The sequence below is a fragment of the Amblyomma mixtum genome, chromosome 6 (assembly GCF_055824585.1).
Source record: "Amblyomma mixtum isolate Tamu chromosome 6, ASM5582458v1, whole genome shotgun sequence".
In the NCBI taxonomy this organism is placed as follows: Eukaryota; Metazoa; Arthropoda; class Arachnida; order Ixodida; family Ixodidae; genus Amblyomma; species Amblyomma mixtum.
Genome location: NC_143017.1, coordinates 131939072 through 131954626, shown reverse-complemented (window position 1 = coordinate 131954626; position 15555 = coordinate 131939072). Strand labels below are relative to the sequence as shown.

At 46.0% G+C, this 15555-nt stretch overlaps 1 protein-coding gene across 1 annotated transcript in view; it reads right to left on the bottom strand.

The window, feature by feature from the left end:
* Nucleotides 1-14129, bottom strand: part of LOC149340421 (uncharacterized) — a 63969-nt gene extending 49840 nt beyond the window's left edge. The window contains exons 1-2 of the mRNA XM_089551124.1: nt 13998-14129; nt 8611-8706 (exon numbers count right to left, since the gene is read on the bottom strand). Coding sequence (XP_089407250.1) covers nt 8611-8706; nt 13998-14085 — 184 coding nt within the window. The 5' untranslated portion in view covers nt 14086-14129. The remainder of the gene's footprint in view (nt 1-8610; nt 8707-13997) is intronic.
* Between the last annotated feature and the right edge of the window lie 1426 nt (nt 14130-15555).

Here is a 15555-nt window from a genome sequence, read left to right as displayed (position 1 = left end):
TTCTGTTGCTCGGTGCACTTGGTTTCGGGGGGCTCTGCAGCTAATTGAGGCATAGAAAAAGAAAGAATGAATGAGCTGGAAATTTTGCGAAATATTTAAGATAATTTGAGCTTGAAAGCCGCCACGGTTGCTAAGCGGCTCTGACGAGCGGCTGCTGGCATGAAAGACGCCGGTTGGATCACGGATGCGGCGGTTGAATTGCAATGGAAGCGAAATTTTAGAGGCCCGTGTACTGTGCGATGCCAGTGTAGGTTAAAAAAACACGGGTGGTCGAAATTCGCGGAGCCCTACGACGATCCACATAATCGAAGTCGCGTTTAGACGTTAAGCCCTCTTAAGCCATAAATTTTACGCATGATCATTTCTCGCGAATCTGAGGGTTTGCATAGAAATTTTATCGCGTCTTAAACGCACGTTATTTCCACTATGTCAGTAATTCAGAACCAGACGCGATTCATGTTATTTTTCGATGAGTATTTGCTTGGTGTAAGACATAATGTTCATCAGATTCTCGTTGCGGTCTCCAAGCCGTGGGGACTTATATTTGTGTCCTGAAATTTAATTGATCATCCTTGCATTACTGAGAATGAGGAGCGAGCGCGACACCTCGTAGAGATTGATACCGCAGTGAATAGAGGAGATGCACTTGGTTTCGGGGGGCTCTGCAGCTAATTCAAGCGTAGAAAAAGAAAGAATGAACGAGCTAGAAATTTTGCGAAATATTTAAGATAATTTGAGCTTGAAAGCCGCCACGGTTGCTAAGCGGCGCTGACGAGCGGCTGCTGACCTGAAAGAGGCCGGTTGGATCGCGGATGCGGCGGTAGAATTGCAATTGAAGCGAAATTCTAGAGGCCCGTGTACTGTGCGATGTCAGTGCAGGTTAAAGAAACACGGTTGGTCGAAATTAGCGGAGCCCTACGACGATCCACATAACCGAAGTCGCATTCGGACGTTAAGCCCCCCTAAACCATAAACTTTACGCATGACCATTTCTCGCGAATCGTATGGTTTGCATAGAAATTTTATCGTTGCTAAAACGCACGTGATCTCCACTATGTCAGTAATTTAGAACCCGACGCGATTCATGTTATTTTTCGATGAGTATTTGCTTGGCGTAAGACATAATGTTCATAAGATTCTCGCTGCGGTCTCCAAGCCGTGGGGACTTATATTTGTGTCCTGAAATTTAATTGATCATCCTTGCATTACTGAGGATGCGGAGTCAGCTCGACACCCCGTAGAGATTGATAGCGCCGTGAATAGAGGAGATTAGATTGCATCCATGTTTTTGCCGATGGCTTCACTACGGATCTTGAAATAGAAACTGTAGAAGGCACAAAAATTCTAGGAGACTTATTATTGGATTTATTCGAAATTTTAATGATTATTCGAGATGAATGTTGGTGCTAAATTTTATGAAAATAGTTTTAATATCAGAACATTGTTTTCTAGACAAGGATGCCTATTAACTTTCAAGGTTAACACAACGTTATTTCAGCAACGTAACATTCTATGTCACACAAAACAAGATGTAATTCCGTTAATCTAGAGGAAAGGTGGACACAGAAAAGCATCATTTTTGGCATGAACTAAGATTACGACCAAAAATATTCAGAGAACCATGTAGTTCGGTTTTCTGAATGTTTATTTTTGCTCTTTCAACAGTTTTGATCTGCAGCAAGTATTATATTTTAAACTGCGTGTCATACTTGTAGATATTTTAATTGAGAGAGAGAGAGAGAGAGAAAACTTTTATTGAAAATGAGGAAGGTTGCTCGAGCAACTTGGGTGGCACCCCTAGTCCAAGGCGCCACTCGCTTTAGCTGACTGACGGACTTGCTGAACCAACTTAAGTTGCTGATCCAGGGTCTCGCTGGTCAGGGTCACCTCCCACTGCTCATACATCGGGTTGGATACAGTTAAGTGTTTTGGTTTCGTTGTGCATTCCCACGATATGTGGTAGAGCGTAGGGCAAGCTCCACACCAAGGGCATGTATTCTGATATTGAGTGGGGCTAATCTTGTGTAGGATAAACAAGTTAGGGAAAGTGTTGGTCTGAATTTTCCTCCTGTCTATGGCTGCGGAGAAGTCTAGTTTTATGTGAGGGGGTGGGTATTTTCTGCGCTCCAGCCGAATATGTTCTAATCTGTCACCATAGGTGCTAGGCATGGGCGTGGGGTAGGGATGAGGATCCGCCCGGTTGGTTAAATCTCGGGCTAGATCGTTGGCTACCTCATTTCCAGCTAGTCCTTCGTGACCAGGTGTCCATGTTAGTCTGTGTGTTTGGTTGAGATTGCCAAGTAGCTGTGTTGCTCTTGAGGGAAGCCTGCCATTAGGAAAGTCTCGGCAGGCTTGTTGGGAGTCTTTTATAACGTGGGAGGACTCTCCTCTTTGGTCTTTATGTTTGATGGCGATAGCTATTGCCAGAGCCTCTGCAGAGGAGGGGTTTTCTGCATATATAGAAGCTTGGAGAGCCGGTTTTAGTTGGTGGTCAATCGCAGCGACTGAGAACTTTCCCGGCGTGGGGTAGGCCCCAATGTCTACGTAAACGGTTTTACGGTCGCTTTCTAGGTGTTTCTGAAGTGCCTTTGCTCGCGCTTGTCGTCTGCCTTGCTGATGAGCATGATGCATGTGACGTGGGATTAGACTAACGGTGATCTTTTTTCGGGTTTGGAGTGGAAGAGAGGTTTTACTGCCTCTTGTCTCCAGCCCCGGCCATGTCCCTAATTTAGTCAGGATCGTCCTTCCCGCACTTGTTTTTGAGAAGGCTTTCTTTTTGGCTTTCCAAGAGGGCTTCTTGGAGCTCGGTAAAAGTGTTGTGCAGACCAAGCTCTAGGAGTCGTTCTGTAGAAGTGGCTATTGGAAGATTGAGGGCAGTTTTGTAAGCCCCTTTTATGATTGTATCGATAGCTCTGGTTTCCACAGTGCCCAGTTTTTGGTAAGGGAGGCCGTATGTTATCCTGCTCAGAACTAGGGCCTGGGCGAGTCTAAGGGTGTCCTCTTCTCTCATACCCTTGCGGTGCCAGGTAATGCGGCGGATCATTCTTGAGATTTGATTAACTGTTGTTTTGATGGTTCTGATCATATGGTCGGATCTGAGGTTACTTTGAAGCCAAAGCCCCAGTATCCGGATCTTGTCCACTTCATTAATCTTGCGTCCACCCAGGTAAAGCTCAACTTCTCCTGGGGATGTGTAAGGGAGTTTGTGGAGTCTAATGACCTCAGACTTCTCCGGGGCACACTCCAGACCACTTTCCGCAGCAAATTCTTCAACCCTGATTATGGCTTCTTGTAGGGCTTCTTCTTTTTGGGCTAAGGAGCCGTGTGTGGCCCATAGAGTTATATCATCGGCATAGAGCGTGTAGCCTATGTCGGGCTGCGTTTGAAGCTTTCTTTCTAGCTTTAGCATGGCAATATTGAAGAGGAGGGGGGATATTATAGCCCCTTGAGGAGTACCCTTGTTAGGCATGGGGAAGGGATGAGAACGGACTTCACCAATGCCTATGGTGGCGGTTCTGTTGGAGAGGAAAGCCTTGATGTAGTTAAATATCCTCTCTCCACAGTTTAGACCACTCAGCTCCTCTAGGATAGCCTGATGGGAGACGTTGTCAAAGGCTCCTTTTAAATCCAGGGCTAAAAGAAGGTTTTCTCCGTGGGTGGGTATTGTATTAATCACTTCTTCGCTAATCCTTAGGAAGGCATCTTAAGTACAGGGACCTTTTCGGAATCCCACCATAGGGTAGGGGTAAAAGTTGTTATCTTCGATATAGTTCTGGAGTCTGGTGTGTATGATTCTTTCATACAGTTTGCTCAGACAGGAGGTTAAGGAGATTGGGCGGAGGGACTCTACTGCCGGGGGTTTCCTGGCCTTTGGAATCATAATGATGTCCGCATGGCGCCACTTAGCTGGAACCTGGCTTTTCTCCCATAATTTCTTGTTAATGTATTCTGTTAGGTCTTTCAGATGGTCGTTGCTGAGGTTTCGAATTATAGAGTTGGTAACCTTGTCTCCGCCCGGTGCTGTGTTCCGCTGAGCTATTCTTGCTGCAGCATAAACTTCAGATACCGTTATGGAGGCGTCTAAGCTTGGATTTTGTTGTCCTTCATAGGTCAGGGTGCATGGAGGGGTGTGGTCTCCTATGTACTTGCGATGCATGGCTGTTATGAGGCCTTGGTCTGTGCCTTGAAACGTATGGGCAACTGCTTGGAGAGCTCGGCTGGTAACTGATTTGGCCTTATTCGGGTCGAGCATGCATCTTAAGATGGTCCATGTCTGGGCTGTGCTTAGAGTGTCTTTCAGGGAAGCACAAAACTCAGACCAGTTTTGTCTACATAGTTGTATAGCATATGCTTGCGCTTGCTGTGTAATCTTAGCAATTCGTAGTTTTAGTTTTCTATTGAGACGCCGCTTTTTCCAGCGTTTAGTGAGGCCTTTTCGAGCCTCCCATAGATGCAATAGGTGGCGATCTACGTCCGGGGCTTCTACGGTCCGTTGGATGGTTCGAGTGTTGCTTGAGTGGGCATTTTTGATTAGTTGAGTCCACTCTTGAATATTTTTAATGCCTCCTTCTGGCGGCGGGCAGTCTCTGAATTTTGTCCAGTCCGTGATGTGTACATTTCCCAGAGCTCTTCTGATTCTGGCAGTTGTTATAGAGAGACTTATGATGTTGTGGTCGCTGCCCAAGGATTCCCCTAGATTAGTCCAGGTTGCGTGATTAATGTTCTTAATGAAGGTGAGGTCTGGGCAGGTATCTCGGCTAATACTGTTCCCTGTTCTGGTAGGAGAGGTAATATCAGTGACGAGCCCTAAACCTAGCATTTCCACGGCTTCAAGTAGATTAGCACCTTTTTGAGAGTAGCTTATGTAGTCCCAGGAGCTGTGTCTTGCATTCATGTCTCCCAGAACCACCAAGGGGTTGTCCTGGTCTATTCTGGTGCATTCTGTTAGTATAGGCAGAAAATCTTCCTTCTTGCGGCTTGGAGGGCTGTAGATATTTAGGATAAAGATGCTCTGCTTTCCCCTCTTTTGCGGCAGAACTTCAACTAGAACATGGTTAATATCTATGAAGGGGAGTTGATGTGGGACTCTCGTAACTGATTTTGCCACAAGAGTAGCTACTCTCAGCGAGTCCGTAGGTGCCATTGTATAATATCCACGAAGATAAGGAGCCACGCGGGTTTCCTGGAGACAGATTATATCCGGGGGTATAGGAGACTTTTGAATGAACATAAGCAAGGAACTGTCCTTATTTTTGAAAGTTCTACAATGCCATTGCCAGATTTCTAAGTGGTTTTGTGCTTGTTTAGGGGAGGGGCCATCTTGACTGCTAGCAACGGATTCACAATCGCTGACGTCAGCCACGCTTGTGTGTCTTCTGTTGACTTTGGCCCGGGGGTTGTCAGTCAGTCCTGCGCGTTTCCTGACTCCCTGCGTGACGACTTGGATTTTAGAATTGAATTCTTCTTGCACAGCGGAAATTTGCTGTTGCATCTGGAGGGATTGTTGTTGCATTTGTTGTTGCAGAGCTTGCATCTGAGCCTGGATTTGGACCATAATTTGTTGGAGAGTTGGTTTTTCAACATTTGTGTCAGGGGGAGGGCATTGAACAGAGGCTTGGGGAGTTGTGTTCTGCGTCTGAGGCCGTAGATTGCTAAGGTCTTCAGTTTCCATACTTGCTGGGGCTGGTAATGCTTGTACTGGGCTAGGTGCTGCTGAGCGAGAGCTAAGAAGTTGGTTGACCTTTTCCTCTAACCTTTGTATGCGTTGGTTTTGCTCCGCTATTTTTGCTGTGAGTTGTTTGTTAGTATTTTCTAGCTGTTTGCAATCCTGGCATGTATTAGTATTGTTTTGAGCAGGGGAGACGGTAACCTGAGACCAGCTTACCCTTTAGTCTAGAGTTGAACGAAAACGTCTGCGCAGGGTATATCATAACGGGTAAATGTAGACGTTGAGAAAAGATAAAATGACCGAGGTTTCTGGTTATTTTTGCTGTTTCTGCATTCTTTATCAGCAGTAAGTAACAATTTTAAAGTTACTGTCGTACTTATCAATATTTTAAATGAAGTCGAGAGTTGGACGAACACTCGTTTCGTCGGGGTAAATCATAATAACGTCAATATGTAAATGCCGAACTAAAATAAAAACAATACGTTTTTGATTTTGAACAAGCCGCCCATACAGCTGCCGAAACGCATTGCTTTTCATCAACGTTTACAATTTCTGGATATAAAGAAGTTTTAATTTGAGGAAGTGCATTGAGTAACTTAAGGAAGCCTAATCGGCCTGAAATAGGAAGGAATGGGAATCCCTATTGGCAGTGAGCTACAGTGCTCACCTTTGCATTTTCCAGTTGCTTCGTCACACACTTGTCCTTTCTTTGTGCAGGCTGTTTTCTGTTGCTCGGTGCACTTGGTTTCGGGGGGCTCTGCAGCTAATTCAGGCATAGAAAAAGAAAATGAATGAGCTGGAAATTTTGCGAAATATTTAAGATAATTTGAGCTTGAAAGCCGCCACGGTTGCAAAGCGGCTCTGACGAGCAGCTGATGACCTGAAAGACGCCGGTTGGATCGCGGATGGGGCGGTCGAATTCCAATGGATGCGAGTTTCTAGTGGCCCGTGTACTGTGCGATGTCAAGTGCAGGTAAAAGAAACCCGGGTGGTCGAAATTCGCGGAGCCCTACGACGATCCTCATAACCGAAGTCGCTTTCGGACGTTAAGCCCCCCTAAACCATGAGCTTTACGCATGACCATCTCTCGTGAATCGTAGGATTTGCATAGAAATATAATCGTTGCTAAAATGCACGTGCTTTCCTCTATATCAGTTCTTTAGAAATGGACGCGATTCATGTTATTTTTCGATGAGTATTTGCTGGGTGTAAGACAATGTTCATAATATTCTCGCTGCGGTCGCCGAGCCGCGTGGACTTAAATTTGTTTCCTGAAATTTTAATTGCACAATGTTGCATTACTGAGAATGAGGAGTGAGCTCGACACCTCGTAGAGATTGATGCCGCAGTGAATAGAGGAGATTAGAATGCATCCATGTTTTCGCCGATGGCTGCACTACGGATCTTGAAATAGAAACTGTAAAAGGCACAAATGTTCTAGGAGAGCTATTATTCGATTTATTCGAAATTTTCAATGATTATTTGAGATGAATGTTGGTGCTGAATTTTTGGAAAATAGTTTTATATCAGAAATTTGTTTTCTAGACTAGGATGTTTATAGACATTCAAGGTTAACGGAACTTAACTTCAGCAAAGCAAAATTCCATAGTCACAAAACAAGAAGTAATTCCGGTATTTTTGAGGAATGGTGGTCACAAAAAAGCATCATTTTTGGCAGCAACTAAAATTACGACCAAAAATATTCAGAGACCCATGTGGTTCGGTTTTCTGAATCTTTATTTTTTCTCTTTCAACGATTTTGATTTTGACCAATTATTATATTATCAAGTTCGTGTCAGACCTATAGATATTTTAATTAAAGTCTAGAGTTGAACGAAAACGTCTGCGCAGGGTAAATCATATCGTGCAAATGTAGACGTTGAGAAAATATAAAATGACAGAGGTTTCTAATTATTTTTCCTCTTTCTGCAATCTTTATCAGCAGCAAGTAACCAATTTTAAAGTTACTGCGTACTTATGAATATTTTAAATGAATTCGAGAGTTGGACGAACACTCGTTTCGTCGAGGTAAATCATAATAACGTCAAAGTGTTAATGCCGCGCTAAAATAAAAAAGTTGGAGGCTTATCAAGGTTAAGCCCAGTGGATGCGAAGCAGCCTTCGTTTTGCATTCTTATTATTAACGTCCTTAGCGTTTGGAGGCATCTTGACCGCATACACGCCCAGCGCGAAGACGCTGGCGCGGTTGCGGGCACAGAGACTGACGCGACGGCGGGCGCGCGCCGCTTCATCCTTGGCGTGACGTCACATATCACGTGATGCAGCGATGGTGGCGCCGCCGCCGCGTCGCGCGCGACGGCGCGAACCGAAGCGTGGAGGCCTCCGCCGGGCGACGTCCGACGGCGCGATATGAGGCCCCATCTGCAGCCGGTGTGACGTCATCACGTGACGTCACATCATGTGATCTCACTTCAAGGTCAATAGTGGCCACCGCCGGGCGTCGCGGGAAGGCCCGAAGCCTACGTTAATATGCTTCGCATAAAACAATATGTTTTTGATTGTGAACAAGGCGCCCATACGGCTGCCGAAACGCGTTGGTTTTCATCAACGTTTACGATTTCTCGATATAAGCCGCCGCGGTGGCTCAGTGGTTATGATGCTCGGCTGCTGACCCGAAAGACGCGGGTTCGATCCCGGCCGCGGCGGTCGAATTTCTTTGGAGGAGAAATTCTAGAGGCCCGTGTACTGTGCGATGTCAGTGCACGTTAAAGAACCCCAGGTGGTCGAAATTTCCGGAGCCCTCCACTACGGCGTCTCTCATAGCCTTAGTCGCTTTGGGACGTTAAACCCCATAAACCAACCATTTCTCGATATAAAGAAGTTTTAATTTGAGGAAGTGCACTGAGTAAGTTAAGGAAGGCTAATCGGCCTGAAAAAGAGAGGAATGTGAATCCCTATTGGCAGTGAGCTACAGTGCTCACCTTTGCATTGTCCAGTTGCTTCGTCACACACTTGTCCTTTATTTGTGCAGGCTGTTTTCTGTTGCTCGGTGCAGTTGGTTTCGGGGAGCTCTGCAGCTAATTGAGGCATAGGAAAAGAAAGAATGAATCAGCTGGAAATTTTGCGAAATATTTAAGATAATTTGAGCATGAAAGCCGCCACGGTTGCTAAGCGGCTCTGACGAGCGGCTGCTGACCTGAAAGACACCGGTTGGATCATCGTTTATAGCTTTATAAACGGTGGGTTGGATCGCGGATGCGGCGGTAGAATTGCATTGGAAGCGAAATGCTAGAGGCCCGTTTACTATGCGATATCAGTGCAGGTTAAAGAAACACGGGTGGTCATAATTCACGGAGCCCTATGGCGATCCACATAACCGAATTCGCGTTCGGACGTTAAGCCCCCCTAAACCGTAAACTTTACGCATGACCATTTCTCGTGAATCGTAGGGTTTGCTTAGAAGTATTATCGTTGCTAAAACGCACGTGATTTCCAGTATGTCAGTTCTTTAGAACCAGACGCGATTCATGTTATTTTTCGATTAGTATTTTCTTGGTGGAAGACAATTTGTTCATAAGATTCTCGCTGCGGTCGGGGAGCCGTGGGGACTTATATTTGTTTCCTGAAATCTTAATTGTACAATCTTGCATTGCTGAGAATGAGGAGTGAGCTCGACACCTCGTAGAGGTTGATGCCGCAGTTAACACAGCAGATCAGAGCGCATCCATGTTTTTTCCGAAGGCTTTACTACGGATCTTGAAATAGAAACTGCAAAAGGCACACAAATTCTATTGGACATTTTATGATTTATTTGAAATTTCATTGTTTATTTGAGATGAATGTTGGTGCTAAATTTTTGGAAAATAGTTTTATATCAGAAATTTGTTTTCTAGACTAGGATGTTTATAGACATTCAAGGTTAACGGAACTTAACTTCAGCTAAGCAAAATTCCATAGAAACAAAACAAGAAGTAATTCGGGTATTCTTGAGGAATGGTGGTCACAAAAAAGCATCATTTTTGGCATGAGCCAAGATTACGACCAAAAATATTCAGAGACCCATGTGGTTCGATTTTCTGAATGCTTATTTTTGCTCTTTCAACACTTTTGATCTGCAGCAAGTATTATATTTTAAACTGTGTGTCACACTTATAGATATTTTAATTAAAGTCTAGAGTTGAACGAAAACGTCTGCGCGGGGTAAATCATATCGGCCAAATGTAGACGTCGATGAAAAATGAAATGACAGAGGTTTCTGGTTATTTTTGCTCTTTCTGCATTCTTTATCAGCAGAAAGTAATCAAATTTTAAAGTTACTGTCGTACTTATGAATATTTTAAATGAAATCGAGCGTTGGACGAACACTCTTTTCGTCGGAGTAAATCATAATAACGTCAAAGTGTAAATGCCGCGCTAAAATAAAAACAATACGTTTTTGATTGCGAACAAGGCGCCCATTCGGCTGCCGAAAAAATCCAACACGCCTCATAAAGTAATCACGCAGCAGCAGAACTACACGGATTGCTTTGGTACATACTATGCGCGGCCACGGAGTGGCCTTGCTGGTCCAAGTTCGCAGGTCAGTTCTCTGTAATTGACGCTAAATATGGATTATGGCGTTTGGGGAATGCCGGGCACCATGAGCGGAGTACCATAGTGGCTGTCGCACGCGGTTATAAAAAGCAGACAGGGTTTAAATTCGAGCGTCGCCGCCGCTTTCGCCCTAGAGTTGGTTTATTGGAGGTGGTGGTGGTGAAAAACATTTATCGTGCAATAAATGTTTACAGAGAGGTGATCGGGGTAGGCTCTATTGGCCCTTTCTCCTAACAATACTAGGGGTGGTGCGGCTCAAGCGTTCTATCGGCGTCAAAGGCAATTCCAGCCGCCACCTATCATATGCCACACTGAGCTTTCTACGATGTAGCAGAACTGATCCCCTCTTATTAACGGAGATGGGTCTTCTGTCTATTTTGCTTACTCTGTGGTTTAGGCTAAACGGGAACCAGGCGGCGCTCTGTTTTATCTTGTCAGACGTATGATAACCGTGCGCTCCATAAGCTTGCCTTCCTTCAACGCGCACGACAGGGCTTGTTTCATGAACTTCGGCTTTCTCCGGTTTATTTGTCAAGTGCTCTACCTGAGCTGTCACATAGGTTACACAGTGCGTCGTACCAGCACAAGGTCGCCAGGCTGGAGATTCGGAGCCATTTGGCAAGAACATTAAAAGGTGCCACAGCCTGAGGTTGGGCGTAGAGTGGGTGACGCCTGGCATCGATGAGCGAGCGTTGGGCAAATAGGTACAGGGAGTCGACGGGGCGTGGCCGCAAAAGGCCAGATGGCACTCCAAAGGGGGGGGGGGGGGGATGGAGAGCCTCTGTAGACGAGAGAGAGGTGTCGCTTGTGTCCTGTTTTGCTTGGCCGTGTTGATAGCGATAGCAGCGTCAGCGGTGAAACGGCGGAGTTTGGTGCGGGACAAATAGACATGAGAGAGCGGCGGTACATGTAGGTACGAAACTAGACCACCGCCAGCACTCTAGTTCCGTGAATGGTAGTGTTTATTAGTTTAGGAAAGCTGACGAAGGACATAGGAGGGAACACGCTGCTCGCGGAGAGGAATATTCGTGCAATAGCGTGGCACCGAGAACTCTTCTTGAAAGAAATCATCGTCAACGTGAGCCACCACCGGCAGCTGTGAAAACGCTCCTTTTATATAAGCGAAGGATAATTGCTGGTTCGTTCCCTGTACTCACGAGGTATCCTTCTTAGGATAATGGTCAACCGTGTACTGCGTGTGGCGAAGCCTGAAGCAAAACGGTGAAATAACGACGCGAGCCTTCGCCGTGCTGGGAGCGCCGTATTCAGGCTGAGCACACTGTTTGTCTGGGTTAGAACGTATGAGTTCGTGTTGACAACGTGACCAAGGCAGGTCGCTTCATCAAAGCCAACAAACCTCATCGGTTTAAAGCGTACGCATGCAAAATCCAGCACATCAAGAATCAGTATCTTACTGGTTTAGATGCCCAGACACCCGATCCACTAGGCGCTGAAACGTGGCCAAAGCATTTCAGAGGCAAAACGGGTGGAGTTTGAACTGGAATATGTGGTCAGGTGTGACGAACGCGTTCATCTTTTCGTTGGGAGGGTCCACTGACACTTGCTAGTACCGATATATTGGGCACAGCATTGTGAAATAATGCTTCCCTATAGGGTCGCGCAAGGCACCTTCACGGCGAGGCAACGGGTACGATTAACGACCAGTTGTGTTGTTCAGTCGTCGGTAGCGACCGAAAATATAGCAATTAGTCTTCTTTTTTACGATACGACGGGCGAAGACCAAGGGCAACGAAATGGAGAACCAATGCGGTTCTGCTGCATATCCAACATATGTTTTTGGATTGCTCTGCGTTCCGATGCCGCCACTCGACGAGGCTAGTTCTGAATGCGTTCCCAGCTTTCCGTGTCCATGTGATGCTGCCATGCAGCTTGTTCCTCCGTGGAGACAGCAACGCACTTGTGGTATTGCTGGAGCGGTGCCTTGACCACTGTCACCTCGTCCTGGGGATTTTGCGGTCTGAGATAGAATGTCTCCCAGGAGAACAAGCGGAGAACAAGTGTGTACAGGATTAGTTGGCGACTCAGAGGAGACAACTGGCGAGGATTTCAACACGAATGCCTCGCCTAGGAGTTGATTTGTGGTGAAGAGCTGTGGGGAAGTAATTGAAGCTGACTACAAAAAGTGTTCCGCGGACACAGGAACAAGGCTCCCACGGTGAAGCGCGAGGGACCTTCTCGAACAGGACGCCGACGGTTAAGCGTTGGTTTAATTCTGCTGTCACCCATACTGCGCCACGCGCCTGCAGCACTCCTGTACAAATAACCAATACTTTGGTACGTCAGACGTATTTACTCACGTCAACAGACAAAATCCCTGGCGAGGCTCGTGGCTCTTGAAACGCAGCGGCATCAGAACGAAAGGGGACTTGCCTTGTTCTTATAATTAAGCGAAGTGAAGCTGTGCAAGTACTCGTATGTCGGAACAGGAAGGGAAATGTTTTATTATTCACATCAGCGCGCGTTTTCCTAAAAGTATTGGCAATGATCAAGAAGGGATGGGTAGACATGATTTGGTTTACGGTTTGGTTTACCGGGTTTAACGTATAAAAGTGACTGAGGCTATGAGGGACGCCGCAGTGGACGCCGCATGTTTTTTAACCGCACTGATATCGCACATTACACAGGCCTTTAGAACTTCGCCTCCATCGAAATGCGACCGCCGCGGCTAGGATCGAATTCGCGTCCTTCAGGTCAGCAGCCGAGCACGCTAACCACTCAGCTACCGCTGCGGTTGAATGGGTAGACGTAAAATTATCATCAAATTCAGAGCGCTTCAGAAGTGCCATCGCACGGCAATATTTATTTTCATTAATTATGAACGCGCGTCAGTGTTACATAGCCTTGCGGCCTCTAGTCATGTTGTGTTCTGTCTTCATCCGGGAATGACGTTTGTTTTACAACGAAAATGCTGTTTAGAGAGGCCACCCGCAATGGACATCACGCCATCCGTCACAGGATAGCTAGATGCATGAAATAGCGAGCTACGCGTCGTCGTTCACATGCCGGGGGCACTTTTGTCGTCTTTGCGGCTCAGAACGGCAGTCGCGCATAAGGCGTAAGCCCTTCGCCATGACAGACGCGGGATCATAGGATCAGCCGTAGTTAGCAGCCGAGATTTGGCTTGTTCGAGAGCATTAAAAAAAACCGTCGAGCACGCTAAAATCCAAGCGTACGTGATGCAAAAAAGCGAAGCCACTAGGCCACGCGGTGACCCAAACATTGTCGTCAGATGAACGCAGCATATGTTCGGTAGCATCACAGAAGTGGGAGGAAACATGGGGCCTGGCTGCCCCCTCGGCCGTGCCCGCTCCGTCCACGTAGCCGCCACCTGCTCACAGCCACCGGCTGCTAATAGCGGTGGCTATGAACCGCGCGCTCACATAGTCGAAGAGCAGCAGGAACGCCACCCTAGAGAGAGCTGTTCGCTGTGTTGTTCATGTTATGCTACAGCTTATCCGATGTGGTTTTTTGGCATGCAACTTCAGTTTTTGGTAAAACTTGGGTTGGGCCTAATTGGTACATGATGTTGCGCTTGTCTGTGTCTCTGTGTCTTTTCTTCGTGGTTTGTCCCGTGGTTGCGCAACCTACACCTTCACAACTTCAGTTTTTGAGTTCCGCGCACTTCACTAAGTGTGAAGTCACATTTGAGACCAATGAGATGCGCTAAAATTGTAGCACAAAAAAATCGTCAGGATGCTCACAAATACAAAGCATCTGTTAGCCTATCGAGATCTTGGGAAGATATGTGACTTACCATTTGGTAGTAGTGGAGCACTACACTGTGCTTTCGCGATCAGCAGCACAAGCGCGCAGAAAAGCGCGCAGCGACACAGCGGTCCCATCGCGTAGGCTACGAGCGGTCGACTGCCGCCCGCACCACTCACATATAGGCGAAGTCCAGCTGATATCACCGAAGATTCCTTATCTGTGTCGTGCGTTAAGCGACCGAGGCTGCTAGCATTATATAGGTTCTCGGGAAGCACATTCTTATCAGAAATAACCGCGGTCTTCACATCAGTGCTTTTAATGCACATAAGGGGGTAAGGTAGCCTTAAATATTTAATGTTTAGATGTATAACCACGAAGCACTGAATAAATTTGTTTGTAAATTATTAATGGATCCTTAAATGGCTATTTCAGCAAAGTTGCTGTTCTGCATAAATACCTTCAAATCTCTTGGAAGGGAGGTGGGGGCGCAAATTGGAATTTTTTGTGCGATTTTTTTATGTGCCCTCTTGACTATAACTTGTAATTTAGTGATGGGACTGGAAGATATCTTCTCTTGAGTTGAAAATTTAGAACGTCTTGTTTTCCAGGAGTCCACTATTCATGAATATAGTCTGTACCTAAGGCGATAGACTTCGCCACCAGTTTACTATATTCTGAGGAGTGTTCTCAAATAATCAGAGAATTTGGGCGGCTATTTTTGTCATCGCACTTACAAGCCCATACTTCATGAGATCCGACTCAACTATTTACCGAAATTATGAAGCATCTGAAGGACACGCGGTTCTCGTTCACCAAAGTTACGATCACCCTGTATAGTTAGTGTAACACCAGCCATCTTTATTTTACGAACCTGCCGTGGTGTATTAGTCACTCCCAAGGCTTGGTACCCACTCTCAAGTAGATTCCAAGGACAGTGGACTGACTCTCGGCTGTGGAGGCCTCATATCGACGGAAGCATGAGACAAAAACACCTGTGTGCTATGAGACGTCAGCGCACAGTTAAAGAACCCCAGGCGGTACAAAATTAATGCCCAGCCCTTCATTATGGCGTCTAACCCGAGTGCCACTTGACACGCTGAACCCTATGTACCACACCATATCATATCATACCATACCTTACCATACCTTACCATACCTTACCACACCATATCATACCATACTTTACCATACCATACCATACCATACCATACCATACCATACCATACCATACCATACCATACCATACCATACCATACTATACCAACCATACCATACCACACCATACCGTACCATACTATGCCATATCATATTATGCCAGCTTTTGGGAAGGACGTGTGGGTTCATTGCACGAGAGATAATACCAAAAACGTAATGTGCCACCGGAAAAGCAGAGACTAGTTATTTTCGTTTGATTGCAAAATTTCTTCACTTTCAAGGCTTGAGCTCAAAACGTTGAAACTATAGGGCACCTTTGCGCTGTTTTTTCGATATTGTAGCTTGATGAATATGCTGTGTATCAATTCTAACAGTAGCCATAGAAATATCTTAATTTAAAGTATTGTATAACTGTTCTTCATCAGCCTGCTTACGCCCGCTTCAAGACA